The sequence below is a fragment of the Dasypus novemcinctus genome, chromosome 2, assembly GCF_030445035.2.
Source record: "Dasypus novemcinctus isolate mDasNov1 chromosome 2, mDasNov1.1.hap2, whole genome shotgun sequence".
Classification (NCBI taxonomy): Eukaryota; Metazoa; Chordata; class Mammalia; order Cingulata; family Dasypodidae; genus Dasypus; species Dasypus novemcinctus.
The window spans coordinates 128,795,634-128,816,087 of NC_080674.1; the positions used below are offsets into that span (position 1 = coordinate 128,795,634).

The 20,454-nt window shown below is 37.9% G+C and overlaps 1 protein-coding gene across 5 annotated transcripts in view; it reads left to right on the forward strand.

Moving 5' to 3' along the window:
* LOC101420085 (zinc finger protein 474) overlaps window positions 1–20,454 on the forward strand; it is a 79,254-nt gene that overhangs the window by 39,951 nt on the left and 18,849 nt on the right. For 3 of the 5 annotated variants that reach the window (XM_058277675.1, XM_058277664.1, XM_058277679.1), the window contains one exon: window positions 5,205–5,385. In XM_058277675.1, the coding sequence (XP_058133658.1) occupies window positions 5,205–5,385 (181 nt within the window). Of the gene's footprint in view, window positions 1–5,204; window positions 5,386–8,026; window positions 8,202–20,454 lie in introns of those variants that run through there. The other 2 variants (XM_058277653.1, XM_058277646.1) reach the window with 1 other exon arrangement.

Genomic DNA, 20,454 nt, shown 5'->3' on the forward strand with positions numbered 1-20,454 from the left:
TTTTTTCTTTCTGGAAACTTTGTGAAAGTGTATGCTTCATCTCTACTACCTAATCTTTGGTTTCCACGTCTTGTTTCTTTAATTGAAAACCTAAACTTTTCTCTCTCTTTGCTGGTTGCCTTATTCCTCGTCCAATCTCCTTATGATAGATATTGCCCCAGAAATTTTTTCTATATGCTCTCTCTATACTTCCTTTTCTGGATTTTTCATGTTTTTAAATTATTTTCTGTGTCATTAGCTCCCAAATCTATTGATTTTCCTACATTCCAGAACTGTCTTCCCTCTTCTGACAACTTATTTACGTTTAAATTCTTCTGGTATATCAAACACAACAGGTTCAAAACAGAATCTATTTTTTTCTCCTTCACCAACTGGCTTTTCCTGACTTCTGCTTTTCTGTAAAGGATAACAGCCTCTTTCCTGTCACTCAAAATAAAACATTGAGATTCTCTTGAACCCATGATTTCCTTTAGATATATGGCTGCCAGGATAGCCTTCTTGAAGCATAAATAATTAATTTTATTCCCCTGCTTAACATCATTTACAAATGGAATGCAGATCTTGGCATAGCATTCATTGTTCTTAACAGCATGTCTACTGCTCACCTGTCTGATTAGTTTTTACTGCTGTACTGAACATTGGGCAAGCTAAATTATTTGCTATTCCCCACACTTTATGATTACTGCCCCTGAGGTTTTGCTCATGCTCTTTCCCCAGTCTCTGATATCTTTCTCTACCCCTGCCAGTCTTTCTTTGTGGTTTAAATCCTATCCATTCTTCTTATGCTATCTCCTTGATAAAGCTTCCCTTGATTTTAACAACTGGAAGAAACCATTCCAACCTCTGAATTCCTATTAAATTTTACTAATAGAGTCATACCAACTTTCTTATGCTTAGTGTTTGCTGTGTATATTTCTTGTAAATGACATATAGTTGGGCCTTTCTTTTTAATCTACTCTGACAATCTCTGCCTTTTAATTTTATTGCTTAGTCCAGTTATATTTACTGCAATTACTAGTATGTTTGGATTTAAGTCTACCATCTTATTTAATTCTATTTGTCTTATTTATTTATTTGTTTATTTAATTATTCATTTTTGGTCTTGTAGTCATCCTTTCCTATTTGTTTTTTTGGGGAGGGGAGGTGGTTAATTCATCAAATATTTTTAGTATATCTCTGTAATTATGTTTTAGTATGCCTCTTTGTAAACCTTTGTGTTTTAGTGTTTACTACAGAGATTATACAATATAAATTTTCAACTCATTCACCTTCTGTATTTTAAAATCATGTCAAGAAAAATCTAAGAGTGTTATGGTCATCTATTTCCAATTTAACCCTCCCACCCTTTGTAATTTTATTGACTGTGTATATTTGTGTGTATGTGTGTGTGTATATACACCCATATTCTTTTGCTATTTTTCTTTAAAGATCCTGTATTCAAAAGAGACTTAGTCATATAAATACATGAAACTTAGAAGTATTTTTAAAGAATTTTTGTTTATTGACCTATTTGCATTTGCATTTCCTCTTACAGAACCAGAATTCTGGCTGATATATTTTACTTCAGCTTATAGCACTTTATGTTTTAAGATTTCTTGTAGGGCAAGTTTGTCAGAGATGAATTATTTTACCTTTTGTCTGGTCAAAAATGTCTGTATTTCCTCTTTATTTTTGAAATATATTTTCACTGAATATAGAATTCTGAATTATATCATAGCTTTTTGTTTTAAAGATGTCATTCCATTGTTTTCTGTTCTCTATTCTTTTTCTTTCTTTTGATGAGCAATCAGCTGAAATTCTTATTGTTTCATTTTTCCCTTGTAGGTATCATTTCTGTTTTCTCTGTTTTCAAGTTCATCTTCGGCTTTCAGCAGTTTTATCAGGATGTGTCTAGTTGTGTTTTTCCAACTTAGATTTCTCTGAGTTTCTTAGGCATGCTGTTTCATTAATTTTAGAAAAATTTCTTCAGCTATTTCTTCTGTTCTATTTTTTCTTTGCCTTCTGGACTCTGATTAAATATATGTTATACCATTTGTCTGTTTGATTTTTCTTCACTCTTTTTGTTCTCTTGTTAAAATTTGAATATTTTCTTTCCCTGTCTTCTGCTCTGTGGACTTCTGCAGAAACCCCATTAAATGAATTTTTCTTCTCATCTCTGATATCACTTAGCATTTTTCCATTGGTTTTCTTTTATAATTTTTAACTCTCTGCTTTTTATTTCTCTTGTCAGAATTCACCATATATTCACACAGGCTGTCCATATTTTCCTCTAGATCCTTTAACATATATATCATAATTATTTTTAAGTAATTATTTCAAAATACATATTAAAATAATTTTAAATGATTCTTTTAAAGCCCTGATTATAGGCCATCTTTTGGCCTGGTTATAGTTAGTCTTATATCTCTTGATGTGGGTCCTATTTTCTTTGTCTGTGTGTGCTTTTCAATTTTGATTGAATGCTTGCTACTGAGTATAAGACAACAGTAGATTCTGAGGTAAATAATATTTATGCCCAGAAATAGGCATGTTTCTTCTTCTGTCATGCTGTTAGTACAAGACTAGACAACTAGTCTGTAGTGAAGCAGAGTTTGGACTTTATTTTTGCTTTAGTTATGTTTAGTGCAACCCAGATTTCAATTTCTAGTGCAAGGCCTAGAGAGCCAAAGGGCTCAGTTCTCCTGCTCTAGACTCCTATAGACACTTCATTCCTGTCCACAGAGAGGGTGGCTCTCTCTTAGCACTCCTGTCCCTCCTTTAGCAATAAACTGCTCTGATTTGGTACTCCGTTCCAAATTTGGTAATCGGGCCTTTTCTCTAGCTCTGCCCTCACACTTAAACAAAGCCAATATCCTGAGACAGGATTTTCTCTCAATGGTCCTGTCTTTCCCCCATGGTAGAATGTCACCCCCCGTTCTTGGTATAACACTTAGTGGGTATATGTACATAAAAAGTACCTGCATGCCTGCACTTCAGAGAGATTTACGTTCAGTTCTCCTACCCTTTCTTCTCTGGCAGACAACTGCTGCCTCATACTCACATAAGGTCTTAAGTGTGAAGGGTTTCCTTTGGTTCTCTTGATGCACTCTCGAACTAAGGCAGGCCTTTTAGTTTATTTATTTGTGTAGGCAATCCCATTTGTTCCTCATTGTTTGGATGGAAGTACCATTTCTTGTGACTTTATGTGTCAGAGACAAACTGAAACTCTATATTGATTTTTTAAAAATTTATTACAGAAGTGGTGAGCTTATAAAACAATCGCGCATAAAATGCAGAATTCCCGTACTCCAGTCCACCAACACCTTGCAATGTTGTGGAACATTTGTTACAAATCCTATTGAAGTTTTTCTTTAGCTTTTCTTAGATTGGGTCCCCCCATAAATAAATGCCAAGCAAGTAGTTTATTTGGGCAGTCATCCAAGGATATCTCAGTAAGAGAGACAGGGAAAAGAAGGAAGCCTATATTATGTGATAATGAACAATTGTGGGACATTTCCACTGGGGCCTTATGGAAGATTGTATGGAATCAGCCTTAGTGAGGAATCTGGGTGTGTATTATCCACTCCCATCCATAATTGCTCGGGCCTGCTTCTGAGTCTTCCACCTGCCCTGCCTGTGGGTGGAGTCTATTCCCAATCAAAAAAGGCAGAGAGGTGGTGGACTTGGCCCAATGGTTAGGGCGTCCTTCTACCACATGGCAGGTCCACAGTTCAAACCCCAGGCCTCCTTGACCCGTGTGGAGCTGGCCCATGCACAGTGCTGATGCACACAAGGAGTGCCATGCCACACAGGGGTGTCCCCCACGTAAGGGACTCCCACGCACAAGGAGTGCGCCCCATAAGGAGAGCCGCCCAGCGCGAAAAAAAGTGCAGCCTGCCCAGGAATGGTGCCGCACACACAGAGAGCTGACAAAACAAGATGACGCAAGAAAAAGAAACATAGATTCCTGTGCCGCTGACAACAACAAAAGTGAACAAAGAAGATGCAGCAAATAGACACAGAGAACAGTCAACCGGGGTGGGGGTTGAAGGGGAGAGAAATAAATAAATAAATAAATCTTAAAAAAAAAAAAAAGGCAGAGAACCACAAGAGCTTACAATAGAAATTTGTTGGCATGAGGGAACGTGAATGGGCACAACAATGTTGTAAACTTGCCTTTGACACATTATTTTCTATCTTCTACATATGTTCTGGAGTCCTGTTATTGAAGGAAGGATTCATGTTTGATTTATCTTTGTATTCTTACTAGCATTGTAACTTGGATACAGTAGTCAGAAGGCAATCAATCAAGATTTATTAAATGAGAAAATACATTTTACACAGCACCAATATTGGGAATTCTGGCTAGCTTTACTTTATTTAAAATTTTTATCCTAAACCCCCATCCCTACTGCCACCCAAATTACTCAGATAACATAGTTTAGCCTCTTATTTGCCAAAAGGGTTAATTCACTAGTCATTTCTCAAGTTTTGCTATTTTAAATATGAGTAAACTCTAAGATATTTGTCTTATCTTTGATTTAAGATTACCTGTTGTACTTCTAGAAAAGAATTTATTTGCGCTTTATCTTTTTTTAATCAACTCCAATTCTATTGTTTAGGTCAGGGGTTCTTAATCTTTGTTGTTCCACAGACCCCTTTGTCAGTCAGGTGAAAACCATGGACCCCTTACTAATTACATACTATAGTGTGTATTATTTAATAAATATATCACACCCACACCAACATGTGTCCACAAGAACAATGTTTTTTTTATTTCAACTCAAGCATATGGACCCCTTGTTAAGATCCCCAGGTTTAGGTCTAACAAGGTTTTTATCTAAATTTTTTTATGACAATTTGTTTAAATTTGTTCTCCTATATTTCTGCCTTCAACTTACTATAATAATATCTTAAGAAATAGATCTTTAGTCATTCTTTTCATTTTTATTTTGCATTTCAAAAAAAAAACAAACCTCACAACTGTTAAATTGTGATTCTGTGTGAAATTTAACTTTTTCAAGTGAGTAGGTTTTGAGAGGCCAATTAATTAAATGAAATGAGAGGAATTGACTTGGGCCCATACATTTCAACAACACTTTTATGGACTGGTTGATTTTTTTTTAAAAATCATACTGATTTTCCATCTAATTTGGATGTATAGTAGTGTTAAAATTATTTTCAAGCCTGAACTTTACTTAATAGATATTTTATATTACTTGCAGCCAACAATAGTAAGACGTCCACCAACAGTTGTTTGCTACATTTGTGGCCGTGAATATGGAACAAAATCTATTGGCATCCATGAGCCACAATGTCTGAAAAAATGGCATTATGAAAACAACTTGTTGCCTAAAGAGTTAAGGAGACCAGAACCTAAAAAACCAGAAGTCAGGACCATTACTGGTAAGTTCCTGGAGAAATAAAGACATTTTATAAAGGCAGACTTCTCCCTATAAACTTACAAGAATAAAATATTCTTTCCTTACTTGTTCACACAACTAAAATCAACAACATTTACTGTTTTGGCTGCAGCCAAATGGAAAAAACAGTTCTGGAAAGCCTTTCCAGCATTGTCTTTAGACATTGAGACATACTTTTTTGTCTCAGCAAGCTGTGCAAGGAAAGCAACCCACTGGAATTTACTGTATTTCCCAAAGTTACTTTCATTTATTACCAAACACAATATATAAAAACCATGAAGCTTAAAAATCCTTAGGGGACATTCAGTCATGTCAAATATGAATGTGTCTTAGTGTTCAAGGAGCTAGTATACTAAACCGAAATGCTCTCAGGGTTCAATAGCCAAGTTATAAAAATGAAAAAAACGGGCATGTGTGAAAAAGGGGAAGGTAGAGACTAGTTGAGCTGGAGAGCACCGGCTCTCTCTAAAGGAGACAGCAGATGCCCACTTTCAGCTGGTGTTATCATTTAAAAATTTAGTCCAATGGAGTCAAAAGAAGCAGAAATCTAGATGTTTCTATGAAATGCACTATTTTTATCTTTGCAATTAATATTTCATAAAGCACTGTGCAAGTGAAATGAAGCTGGAAATCCATAGGCTGCCATGTTCGGTCTCATCAGATTCTTACGCTTACTTATTCAGAGTATGAGCATAAAGTAGTTAAGAGACTAGTCTTGCTGTGCGGGCTCAAACTTGCTTATCATATTTCTACTAATGTCATTTTCTCAGTTGATAACCTGATTTTCGTCAAAGGAAAATCATTTTTGCTTTTAAGAAGAGCATCATTTAATTCATCCATTCTCCTTATGTGGTCATAGTTTTGCAGTGCTGGGAGGTAACTTGGAGGTCCTTTAACGCCAAATAATCCAAACACTCTTATTAGAGATGTGACCCCTGGAGAGTTTTATGACAAGCCACAGAAGTGGACTCTAGACTGTTGTAATAAACTTTCAGATGCTGTTGGAATCCAACTATTCACGTCCTTGCCAAGAGGGGTCTTTGCATACAGGTGGGAAAAGACCACAAGATGAAAACATCCACCTATTAAAATAAGAGCTTTCACCCACAAATGTCCATTTGGTATCAAAAATACGTTTCTTCCTGTCTCATCCTTGTCACATTCTCTGCTTGAGCATAATAATCACAAGTCTAGAAGAGGTGAAAGAAATGAATGACTTGAAAGCTCTGGGAATGCAATACTCTGTTACTGCTTAAAGATGGGTGGGCAGGTCCTATAGCCGCATATCCCTGCTCTTAGCCCCATGCTGTTTTATCCCTGAAGGTGCCCTTCCTCTCAGGCAAAGGGAATTCCCATTTCCCTCACCTGGACTCACTAGAGGCAAAGAGTACAAATTGCCCTACCCCCAAATCCAAAGTCAAACTCCTGTGTAAAAAACATTTAGAAATGTGATGAATCATCTTCATGGAGAATTAATGAATACCCTGGAACTTTTGAGTCTGTATTCAAACTCATATGAGTAAGAAGGTCAGTGTCATTTTCTGTTTAGTAGCCTTTTCAAAGCCCTCCAAATTCACCTTCCTAGCCTACAAAGAGAGCACTACTGCCTTAATCCAAACGTAAAATACTAGATTGCGCTGGGGTTTAGTTTCCTATGGAGCGAAAAAGAACATTAGCAGGAGGCTTGTTAAAGAATCTACAGCTTTGCTATGGTCCTGTGACCCATAAGATAGAAATCAAATGAGAATTGCCTGGACTTTAAAGAAGAAATACACGGTGTGCCAATGATAAAAAACTATGTAATATACTTTTGAGTGTCTGGCTACGTTTTGGGAGGCCTATTTTGGGCGACTCAGAGACAAAGTCAATTTAATATACTAAAGTCATTCTATTTGAATAAGACTTATTAAAACTAAATCCCAAACTGTTTCTCTAAAATAAAGCCATATGCATTTTTTCCTCTGCTCTGCCAATGAAGAACATTGCTCTCTTGGCTGCCTTTGTTGTTTCCTTAAGGACACTTCTTTTCGTTAAATTAACTATTGTGTTTGCTTCTTCAACATAATTACTTAAAGAATCTCTGAGTTTATAGCCTTAAAGAGATGATAAAGTTTTAAGATACAATTTATCTTAAATTCACTCTTAACTGTCCTCTTTGGCCTCCAAAAACATTCCACTGAAGAATTACAGAAGAGGAAACTACAAACACATATTCTTTTCCCTTTGTAAGCTTATATTTAGAGTCAACTGAAAGAAGGCCAATAGTTATATTTGCAAGATAATAATGTGTAAGCGAAGATGTTAGTAATTAGTGAAGAATGTATATCATAACACATAAAACAATATTTTCCCCTTTTTAGAATTGAGGGAGTAGAAAGCCTCTGGCTCATAGCTAACTTTATTCAACGCTTCAAAGAGTGAGCAGCGATTTTTTTCCAACAGAAGTAATATAATTTGTTTAAAAGGCTCAGTCAACTGGCATTCCCTGAAAATATTTTCCATAAAAAGTAAAACATGGTTCTCCAGAAAGAAAACTGATTCATTTTACCTTTTTCTTTTCCTTTTCTTTCTTTTTCTTGTCTTTTCTTTTCCTTCCTTTACATTTTTTTTTTTTAACTTTCCAGCCAAAGGTTTCTATGATCTCGATGCTTTAAATGAAGCCGCTTGGACAAGTGCCCAGAGCCAGTTGGTTCCTTGTAATATTTGTGGGCGTACCTTCCTGCCAGACAGACTGATTGTTCACCAACGATCTTGTAAACCCAAAGCTGCCAAGTAAAGTTCTCCCTCTTTTCTCAAGTATTACAGGAAGTAAATCCCCTTTGAAAGAGATTAAGATATTGAGGGAAGGGGGAAAGGAGGTAAAGAGAGGAGACAAAAAACCTGGAATTGACAAAGAGAGAGTCCAGCTTTAAGTTGGTCCCTGCCATTAGAGGGAGGGTCAGATGTTCTGGTTTTAACAAGCAGCTGTATGTGCATAATAGACACACTGGGGACCATTTCACGCTTTTGTCAGGAAGAATTACAAGTGGGCTACGCTTCATCAAAGTTGGCATTTTTGACTAAAGGAAAGTTCAGTACCAATTGTTGCCATTTTTCTTCCATTCATTTTCCTGAACAAGATTTTGAACCTCACAATTAGGTCCATTATTCAGTGAAAAGAGTTACTTCAGGTGACAATTTAGTCCAAGGAAGAACTGGGATTCCTTTCCATCCCTGTGTTTTCCTAAAATAATATGCAACATCCTGCTTCTGTTGATCCAGGAAATTTTAAAAGTGCAGTTATTGACTGGGGTGATTGTTTTCTCTATATAAGATCATTCAACAGGAAAGATAGATGAAAAGGTGCTAGAAATTTAAAATACTGGAACCATATTGAACTCATACTTCCTTTCTAATAGCAAGAAACGCCAAGAAGAAATTTCAGAACCAGTGCTGCCCCAAATGTCAGGAGATTGCTGTAATACAATTCATCAAAATAGGTGGAGGCTAGCACCTTCCTTGTGCAGAAGTCCAGCGAAAGCTCTCTATCTCTTCATAGGGGGTTATAGGTGTTTGATTGTTGAGCTCGAAAACCCTGCCAGGAAGTTCTGTGCCTCCCCACCTATGGCCCTTGCACAGTAAATGGTTTGTGAAACTACTCTGAGCACTTGAGTGTGTACTCATCAAGGCGGGCCTCTCCTGGGAGGAGGCCAGGACCAGGGAGGTGCTCTGCCCAGGAAATTCTGCTCCCCCAGGCAGCGTTGCTTCGCCTGGACTCCCAGCAGTTTTGCTTGAGATCTTTGTTCGTTTTATGGCCAAATTCCAGCGCCATTCTGGATCCAGTAGGTCCCTGCAAGCCTCACATTCATGACCTTATACAGCACAGTTAGCTCCAAGTTATACAAGCAAATTGATTTGACCTAGTATTTTGGTCATATAGCTCCCTATTACATAGGGTTAGGTTAGGATAAATGTGCTAATAATTCTGGCTTTCCTGTCTATTCCAAAAGAAGCAAGAGATGAGCTTTTTAAAGTCTTTAGTGTCCCTCAAATAAGATTATCATCTTATGAAAGACATGGCATCTAATTACTTATAGTTGACCACTTTGTTCTTTTATCTTGTTAACAAAAATAGCAAAAAACCTAATCTGGGTACTCTGAGTCAGGCATTCTGCTAAGTGCTTCATATACATAATTTTATATAACTCTTACATCAACCCTACAAATATGTTTCATTATCCTTATTTTACACATGAAGGAACTGATGCTTAACAGATAAAGCTAATTCAGATTATACTGGGTGTGATTTAAGGGATGGAATAGGGAAGCAAGCCCAGGACTCTTAGACTTCCAAGTCCACAATCTTATCCTTTGCTGTTGGTATACTAGCTATCATCACAAATAAGATTAACCATAGTAATAACACAAATGCTATGACAAATGTGAACAATGGGACATTTGTGAACAATATTTAGTAACTAAAGCAAATGGGAGTCTTAGCATGCTTGCAGTTTTGCAGCTATTCTAGGTTTCTCTTCAACTGATGTGAAAACAAAATTTGAACTTCCCTCTGCTAGAGACTTCAAAAGATACCTTTGCAGGCTGCTGATTCTCAGAAGTTAAACAACAGGGGCAATAAAGCCAAAGTTCCTATCTTAACTTTTAAATGAGCTTCTACCCAGGACCAAGAGAGATTCTTGGGCACTTTGATTTCAAAGCATGGCAAAAGGAAATTCTTTTTTTGTATGAACCATTAAGTCTGTGGGCTCTTAAAGTGAAGGTTGAAAGGACCAGCTCTTATAGGAGTTGTCACATCAAGAGAGAAGTGGGAACAAGCTTAAGGTACATCGAAGTGCTGACTGTGGGAAATCCAGTTAGGGCACCACTTCAGCTGGCCCACAGATGTTCCCTGGAATTAAACCTGGAGCAAACTTGGTAATAATAACATCAATCTAAGAGTTCTGGACACTTATAAATGGGATTAATAGGAAATAACTCCTCTGCTTCTTACCAACTGCCCTCGCCACAATTAGTTCACATCACTGCACATTATCTGTACTCTCAAAAGAAAATAATTTCATTAACAATGGTTGGCACCTAAATGAGCTGTGAATTTCCTAGAAATACCTCCCATAGATAGTATAAATGATGAGCAGCAGACATTAGATGAAGGCACTTGGAGCTCTTACACTCATCTAGACAGTTATTTTTCTGGGATGTATGTAATGTTATAGGCATCAAAAACAACACAATTTCCTCACTATTCTATTACTTGGTGCTATCCAAACTTTAACTGAATTTCCCTTCAGTGAAGGTTATGGGAAGAATTCCAGGATTTCTTGATGATCATTTGTACACTGAACTCATATGAAATTTAGAGGGAATGCTGGGTACTGGAAAAGCAGGCCCTACTAATGGGTGTGAAGAGGGGAGTCTCCTGCTGTGAATACACATGTAACTCTGTTCAAGCTTCAGCCTTCTCATAGTATTTTTCTGATGGACCAGGGTTTCCAAGAAGCCTAAAGGATGCCTCCCTGACAGCACTGCTTCAGTCTGGGGAACACTGGCCTGGGTGCCTGTATTGAGAAAGAAGCTACTGATGAAGACCCCTTTGTGAGCAAGGAACAGATAGAATGCAGATGTCAAAGTTGTCTACCCCCATGGAAACTTGAAAACAGCTCTTGGTCTTTCTGTACTTGTCTGCTTCTGACATTAGCAGCATTTCTCCTTTACACCTCCATCTAAAACCAGCTCATATGGCATTAATCCCATATCAGGTCAGGTCAGGAAGTTCAGCCCTTTCCTTCCCCAATCCCAAGAGGCCCTTTCCCTTCTCTGGCCAATCGTCCACCTTCCCTTATCACTTCTAAGTTCCATACTGACTCACTGTCTGGCTCTCATGAACTGCTGTGCCTGTTTCTGCTGGCCCTGCCCCACTCTTTGTGAGCACTCTGGTGAGAGATGAAAAATGATGTTTTCCTATACTTGGAAGAAACAGCACAAGTGTGAAGCAGTCAAGTTGCTAGTAAGGGCCAAACTGGGTGGAGCAGAGAAAATATACATCAGGAAAAACACTGTTAAATTATCATGGGGTGTTTCTCACTTCCACTTAGTTCTTTTAAAATTTTGTTATTAAAATATTCAAATAGATATAAAGAAGAGTATAATCAAGTCTTATGTTCCATACACCCAGCTAAACTTAGTTCTTAACGTACCACTGAGGCTGAATTTGAATGGTTAAAATTCCAGCTACTACTGTTTTGAGCATAAGAGGAAGGAGGAGGAAGGAAAAGGTGTTGTGAGCACAAGAGTCCAGGGTGACTCTGATAAGGTGTTCCAAGTAGAGCAGAGAGCTGAGTAAAATAGCTTCCTGTCAAACTGAGAGGGATATGTCAGACTACAGAAAGACTTGGACAAGTCCAGCTTGATGAGCAAAAGAGCATTTATTAGGGGGAGTTACATGGAGAAGCTCTTCACGCAGTGGTAGATCCAAGCCTACCCATGCCTAAATCTTCTCCATGTGGCGGACAGAGTGTGTGGTGCTTCTGAGGCTCAAGTCCACGCTTGCCACAAAGCAAGAGAGCAGTCTTTTATACTACATGTCTACATGCAGATGGGGAGGGCACATGAGGGTGACATGATTATAAAGTGGAGTGCTCAGACAGATAATCAAGGATCACACATTCACAGTGTTTCCCAGCAGGGCAGAAGTTATACTTTCACAGTAACCATGTAAAACGAGCATTTACTATATTTTGTCAGTAAGGCTGAAGTTACATCTTTGTATTGATATGAAGGTGGTTAAACAGTTTACAGAATAGATTATTCTTGGAGTTTCCTGGGAGAGAAGTCTAAGTATGCAAGTTTTACTAATCAGTCAGGAGCTCACAAACAGTTATTTCTCAAGGCTTGCTGTGCAATTATTAAGAAATGAAATGCTTCTGGAACTAGAAAGGGAAAGAACTTCCCACAAGTTCTTTCCCACAAGAATTGTGGGAAAAATGCAAAGCCATATATGGTACATAAGTCCTTTCAGTCCTACCTATGGAAACATGGAATTTAAGCCAGCATGGATATAAGCCAATTGCAAGGGTGAGAAAAAAACAGTGAAACCTGCCCTAGGTGTCAAGGGTCAAGTAGGCTGAGCTATTTCAGATGAGTCTTAGTTGAGTGGTATGGCAGACAGAAGAGTGACCCTACAAAGATATTAATGCCCTAGTGAATATGTCACCTTACATGGCAAAAGGGACTTTGCAGATATGATTAAAGTTATGGACCTAGATATGGGAAGATTTTTTGGAGTATCTGAGTGGACCTGATTGAATCACATGAGTCCTTGAGAGTGGATAAGGCCGAAGGGTGAGGGAGAGAGATGGTAGCATGTGGATTCAATGCTCAGTTGCTATTTCTGAGATGTAAGGGGCTACGTGCAAGGACAAGAAAGAGGCCTCTAGGAGCTAAGGGCAGCCCCTAGTTTACAGTCAGCAAGGAAATAGGGTGCCCAGTCCTGCAATCACAAGAATCAAGTTCCTTGTGAATCAAGGAACTTGATTCTTGTGATTGCAGGACAACAACGTGTATGAGCAAGGAAATGGATTCAATCCCTAAAACTTCAAGAAAGGAATGCAACCCTGACAACATTTTAATTTTATCTGATGAGTCCACTGTCCAAATCTGACATACAGAAGAATAAGAAAATAAACATGTTGTTTAAGCTGCTAAGTCTGTAGTCATTTGTTAGGGCAGCAAGAGAAAACTAATCGAAGGAGCATTTAGGTAACACAAGACACACTGGACCAATAACATCTCCTATTGATAACAAGGTAGATGAAGCAGACGTGGCTCAAGTGATTGAGCTCCCATCTACCACATGGGAGGTCCCTGATTCAGTTCCCAGTGCCTCCTAAAGAAGAGAGCAAGCTGGTATGACAGGTAGGTACAGCAAGCTGATGCAACAAGAGACACAAGAGGAAAAGAACATAATGGAAGACACAACAAAGCAGGGAGCAGAGGTTCCCAGTTCCTCCTAAAAAGGACAAGCAAGATAGTGAGCTGACATGACAGGCAGGCACAGCAAGCTGATGCAACAAGATGACAGAATAAGATATACAAGAAGGAAAACACAACAAAGAAGGGAATGGAGGTGGCTCAAGTGTTTAGGTGCCTTCCTCTCATATCTGAGATCCCAGGTTCAGTTTCCGGTGCCACCTAAAGAAATGAAGATGAATAGACCAGCAAGTGCAAACAATGAGGAAGTAGGGAGAAATAAATTAATAAAATAAATCTTTGAAAAAAAGGTAGAACTCAAATCCGTGAAAGGGCTGGTCACCTTCACACTAGTTTTAGTGAAAGGATAACATAGGTAACATTCAGTAGGAACAGATTTCAAGAAAAGCTGACACCACGGTTTGAACAACAAATATTTTACAGTACAGGAAAAATCTGGAGACAGACTTTTAATCTTTTGTTAAGGAAAACATTGTCTTTAATATCTTTCAAACCAATTCTGTCATATGTTACATATAAGTTTGAAAAATAATAAATGGTCTTCCCTAATCAAGATGGCAGAGTTACATGTTTCAGAGCTCTGTCCCCACACACAAGTTTTGAACGACCAGCAAGAATTGGCAGAAGCATCTTACTCAAAATTCCAAAAAACTGTCATGGACTTCAGTAACAGCACAACTACCAAATCAAGAAAAAGGTTACATGAAAGCAGTAGGATCTCATAGTTCTCACTGACCCTTCCATCATCCTTCACAAGTGCAATGTGGACCTGACCCATGCTCCTAGTGCAGATTTCTGGTCCTGGTTCTGGAGAGAGCAGAATACCCTTGTGCACATATGAGAAACATGTCTGGATATAACTGGTGGTGACTTGAGGGACTCATCATCCTAGAACTTGCCCTGTGTGTGGAAGGTGCCTCAGTGAGCTCTCCTACAGAATGATATGGGAGAGTAGTCAGGTCTCACTGTTGTGACCAGACTGAAAGACATATAGTATAGTAGCTGGGACCACAAGGAAACTGTTTCCTAGGGAAGAGGGGACATTCAGAACCATGTAAATGGGGAGAGGGAGAATTCCCAGGACCATATGTGCATGTCTGAAACTAGATGCCTGTGCAACAAGGATTCATTTTGGCCCCTATGCTTTGGACTGGAGCTATTCTGCAAACTCACTAGATAGATAAGGCCTGAAGGAGAGCACTTGCACAGATCAATCTTCGAGGACTGGCAAGAGCATTTTCTTTTTTTCCTTCTTCTTCTTTAATTTTTTTGTTATCTCCTGGCAATACTAGTTGGATCATGGAACAGATGCCTCGGGATCTAAATTCCAGCACTAACATTAAAATATCAAAATGTCCAGGTTTCAGCAAAAGTTTACAAAACAAAGAAACAAGAAGTGATGTCCCAGGCAAAGGAGAAGATTAAGATATTAGAAAACATCAATGAGGAGAACCAAACTTGGGATATTTTTTAAAAAGACTTTTAAAAATGGTCCTAAATGTGGTCAAAGAGCTAATGGGAAACATAACTAAATTACTAAAGGAAATCAGGAAAATGGTAGATGAACATAAAGAGACTATCACTAGAGAGATGGAAATTATGAATAGGAGCCAAACAGCTGAGGACTACAGAAATTAGTCTCAACAGGAGATTGGAGCTGGAAGAAGAATCAGAGAACTTGAAAATATGGCAAATGAAATTATTTGGTCCAATGAGCACAAAAAAGAAAGAATGAAGTGAAGAGCCCAAAAGACCTATGGGACACTATCAAGCACACCAATAAATACATTGTAGAAGTTTCCAAAGGAGAAGAAAGAGAGGAGCAAAGAGAATTCAAACAAATAGTGACTGAAAACTTCCCAAATTTATGAAACACAGGAATGTACACATCCAAGATGCTCAATGAACTCCAAATGGTGTAAACCCAAATAGAACCTCACTGTGGCATATTATAATCAAACTTTCAAATTCCAAAGATAGGAATTCCTAAAGCCACAAGAAATAAGCAACATGTCACATACAAGGGAACTTCAATAAGGTAAATTGCCAAATTCTCACTGGAAACCATGGAGGTAAGACAGCAATAAGATGACATTTAAAGAGCTAGAAGCAGAAATTGTCAACTTAGAATTCAATATCTGGCAAAATTGTCTTTCAAATGTGAGGGAGAGAGAGATTAAGATATTCTCAGATAAGCAATAGCTGAGAAAGTTTGTACTCACTACTCTGGTCCTGCAAGACATGCTGAAGAGAATTCTGAAGGTTTCAAGGAAAAGACAGTAGACAATAGAATGAAGCCGCATAAAGAAATAAAGATCTCCAGTGATGGTAATGATATGGGTAAATATAAATGCCAGTACTACTGTATTTTTTATTTACAATTCAATTTTTTTACTTCCAACAGTATCTAAAAGGCAAATTCATAAAATGTAATGATAAATTGGTGATTTAGGGTACACAATGTATAAACATATAATTTGTGACAAGAAAAGGTGGGGGAATGGAGAAGTATAGGAACTAGTTTGTGTATACCATTGAAGTTGAGTTGGTGTCAAAGCAAACAACATTGTTATAAATTTAAGATGTTAAATTTAAGTCCCATGGTAACTACAGAACAAAATGGAGAACACACAAGATCCTAGAGACATAAATTAGAGTATAGTTGGCCAGGGTATGGAGGGGGGAGGAATGAGAAGTTAATACATAATGTTCAGGGGATGAGAAATTTTAATAATGGAAGGTGGTGACAGTACTGCAATTTTGTGAACTGACTAATCCCCTTGAATGGTATGCTTGGGATTGGTTGAGTTGGGAAAATTTATATTGTGTATCTCTTCCCACAATTAAAAAAATAGAAGAAGAAAGAGCAACTAAAGAGACAGAGACAATTAAATGCAATACATTGTCCTGTATGGGATCTAGCAAGGGAGGAGAAAAGGCTCAAAGAGACATTACTGGGACATATGAAAAAACTGAAATATTAACTATAAGCTTTATATCAAAGTTAAATTGCTTGAACCTTATAACTGCACTTACGATGGTTACATAACTGAATATCCTTGTTCTTAGGAAGTGTACATGGTGGTATAAAGTGTTAAAGGAGCATAATGTATATAACCTACACTCAAGTGTTCAGAAAATGGATTGATAGACGAATAGATAGATAAATAGATAGAATGATATGGCAAATGTGAACAAAAAATGTTAGAATTGTTGAGTCTGAGTACCTGAGGAGATAGGGTATATGTTGGAGTTCACTGTATGGGGTTTGTATTATTTTTATAACTGTTCTATAAGTTTGAAAGTATTTCAAAATAAAAGTTTAATAAATGAAAAAAAATTTAATGGACAAATGCAGTTGACCCATATGGTAATTGAGTTTTGGCACCAATGATCCCATTGCCTTGACCCTTCTTTCTCTGTACTGGAAGTCATATTCCTTTCCATGAGTTGCAGAAAGAAAATAGTTGCATAATCTAAAATAATAAGTTGGTGCAAAAGGAATTGTGGTTGCAGACCATGAATTTTAAATCACATCTTTATTAATCAAAATAGGTACCATTACAGTCAACATATTTTTACCAATAAGAAATAAGTTTGTTTATTCCTGTAGCATATAAATCCATGTTTCATGGGAAGCAGCTGTGGCTTGAGCAATTGAGCTCCCATTTACCATGTGGGGAACCCAGTTCAATCCCTGGGACCTCCTGGTGAAAAAAAAGAAAGTAAAAAAGGTGTCCCAGACCTGCTCAGAGAGGCACAAGGCCTCCATGCAGTGAAGCTATGTTCCAAAAAGACAATGACACAACCAGATTTTTTAAAAATCCGTGCTTTGGGATTCAATGAATTCTTAGAAAGCAGTTTTTGCATCCTGCTGGTTGTGAAAACATTTTCCCTGCAAAAAGTTGTCAAGATGCTTGAAGAAATGGTAGTCGGTTGATGAGAGGTCAGGTGAATATGGCAGATGAGGCAAAACTTTGTAGCTCAGTTTGTTCAACTTTTGCAACATTGGTTGCACGACATGCAGTCGAGTGTTGTCATGGAGAAGAATTGGGCCCTTTCTGTTGACCAATGACGGCTACAAGCATTGCAGTTTTTGGTGCATCTCATTGATTTGTTGAGCATACTTCTCAGATGCAATGGTTTCACCAGGATTCAGAAAGCTGTAGTGGATCACAACCAGCAGAAGACCACCAAACAGTGACCATGACCTTTTTTGGTGGAAGTTTGACTTTGGGAAGTGCTTTGGAGCTACTTCTTGGTCCAAACTCTGAGCAGGTCATCACCAGTTATCATATAAAATCCAATTTTCAGACACGTCACAATCTGATCAAGAAATGGTTTGTTGTGTAAAATAAGAGAAGGTGACACTTCGAAATGACATTTTTTTAAAAAATTTTTGACCAGCTCATGAGGTACCCACTTTTTGAGCTTTTTCACCTTTCCAATTTGCTTCAAATGTCAAATGACCATAGTATAGTTGACACTGAGTTCTTCAGCAACTTCTCATTTAGTTGTAAAAGGATCAGCGTCGATGATTGCTCTCAAATGGTTGTTGTCAACTTCCGATGCCCAGCTATTATGCTCCTCATTTTCAAGGCTCTCATCTCCTTTGCAAAAGTTCTTGAACCACCACTGCACTGTACATTCCTTAGCAGTTCCTGGCCAAATGCATTGTTGATGTCTCAAGTTGTCTCTGCCACTTTATGACCCATTTTGAACTCAAATAAGAAAGTCACTCAAATTTGCTTTTTGCCTAACATCATTTCCATAGTCTAAAATAAATATAAAATAAACAAGTACTAAGGCATTAGCAAAAAAAAAACATAAAGAAATGCATATTAAGATGATATATAATATAACCACATTTATTTAAGAATGTATTCCAATATCAAATGGCAAATTTCAGCAACATAAAACCATTACTTTTGTACCAATCTAATAGTAAACGGCTATTGTTACAGGAACCTCTTAATAAGATGCTGGCTGCAAGCAGTCAAAACATCCAGTCTCTGAAAGTGCAGACATATTTTGAACAAGTCCCAAAATTCTATTGTGATTTTCACCAGGGTTTTCCTGAGGCACCAAGTGCAGATCTTAAAAAAGATTGGACCATCAGATAACTTAGAGTGTAGAGAAAAGGTGGACAAAAGTTTCAAATTTGAGGGCCAACATTCAGCCAAATTATGAAGCAGGAAATTTGTTTTTGGTGCCTTCCATCTTCCCTGTTTGTACTTTCTTCTCTCTGGGCTCCCATCAAGTTTTCTCCAAGATCTTATTGTCCCACCTTCCACCTACCACTTCCCAGGCTTCTGTTTCCATTCAAACAAAAACACAAAAGTTCTATGGTCCAGACAGACCTCCATCTCCCTCCACCCATTTCCCTTCAACATTTTACTGTTCTGTGCCCCTTTCTCAACTTTTCATTAGGTGTTTCATTAAAAATTTTAGAATTCATTCATGGATAATAATGATTAATGTACTATCTCTTTCAGGTGATATAATTATTTTTAAAAAATGATATCTAGAAATATTATGTCTTTATGCAAAGTAATGAAATCTCTGGAGATTGAATTTTAGACAAAATGGCCCAAAGAAAGTGGGCCTTTCTCCGACCATTTTTTTCCCTTATCTCAACACATACACCTTTGTTTACTTGACCTTTGAGTAAGGATATCACTGACTGATACGGTATCCATTTAAAGCTTATTGAAGCAGGATAATTGCCATAAAAATTGAGCCAAAACTGTATAATTGCTTAAACATAACAGAAGGCTATTTCTTTCTCTAGTAAGAATACTGGGCAACCGAGCAGCTTAGTGAAGTGTCCCTCCTTCATGAAATCATTCAGAGTCCCAGAGTAAGGAAAGCTCTACCACATTCAGTGTGTGACTCTCAAAAGTTGCCCTGAGGGGCCCTTTTCCTTTCAGGCCAGCCAGAAGAAGAAAAGAGCATGGTGTGATGTGAATGGACCAGACTTGGAAGAAATGCTCATCATTCCACTCACATTTATTGGCTAAATCACAGCTGCATCTAAGTGCAAGAAGGGCTGGAAAATGTGTTCTCACTGTGGCATCAGGAAGAAGAGGTGAACAAGGATTTGGGGGCACAATTAGCAGTCTCTGCCACGCAGCTCAAATGTAAATCTATTCCTGGCTTCTCATTAGGGGACCACTTTTCCTCTTGTGGTGAGTTGACATTATTTGGGCATAAACCCAGAAGGATAAGACATTGCTCTTGCCAGCAAGGCAGATGAGTAAATTAGGATCAAAAAAGGAGAAATTATTTTTAAAATTGCAGTCAGTTTCATGTACCAGAAATAGTGTCATTCAACCTTTCAAGGAAAGATTTTTTTTTTCATTTATTTGTTTGAGGAAACACTTTAATATGCAACATTTAGCTTGGGTTCAGTCTCATAAAGGTATTTGGGGCAAAAAGGAAAGAAAATGTTTTGCAAAAGAATGTGATGATGGACACCTTTATGGTGGGCAATTGCCAACTTTGGGGAAATATCATGGAAAAGACCTGGATTTCCATCATCTGACTAGAGTCTGAAAACCAAACAAAAAAAGAATTAGGTTTTGGACTCAGCGCTAGGTCTGCAGGAATTCTCACCTATATGAGGAAGGGCAGGCACCTAGCAACATGGTAGCAAGACAGACTGAATTAAGAGAAAAGCTGGTGGATTTAGGAGCAATTTAGATATTCCTTTCCTGCATTCTAATTCTGTATATTATCTTCAAGCCCTAAGTAAAGTTTCATTATTAACTGTACTAGGGTATGGGGTGGAGTTGTGAAACACAGGGAGGAGCCAATGTCTACACATGGATCAATGAAGAAAGGAGTTGAATCTGTATGGAGCATGCCAAGTAGAAGCTAGAAGCAACAGATAGCAGGCAACAGCTCAGACAGGTGTGTACAGCCCAGAAATTCTCAGATTAATCTGAGAGAACTGCTATTCTTGACATCAGCTATTCTGGGGGCTTGGGTCTTGATTATTTGGCTAGCAAAGGGGTATGTATCCCTGTAAAGCCAGAGAACATTGATTCATGGTTAGATGTGCTTA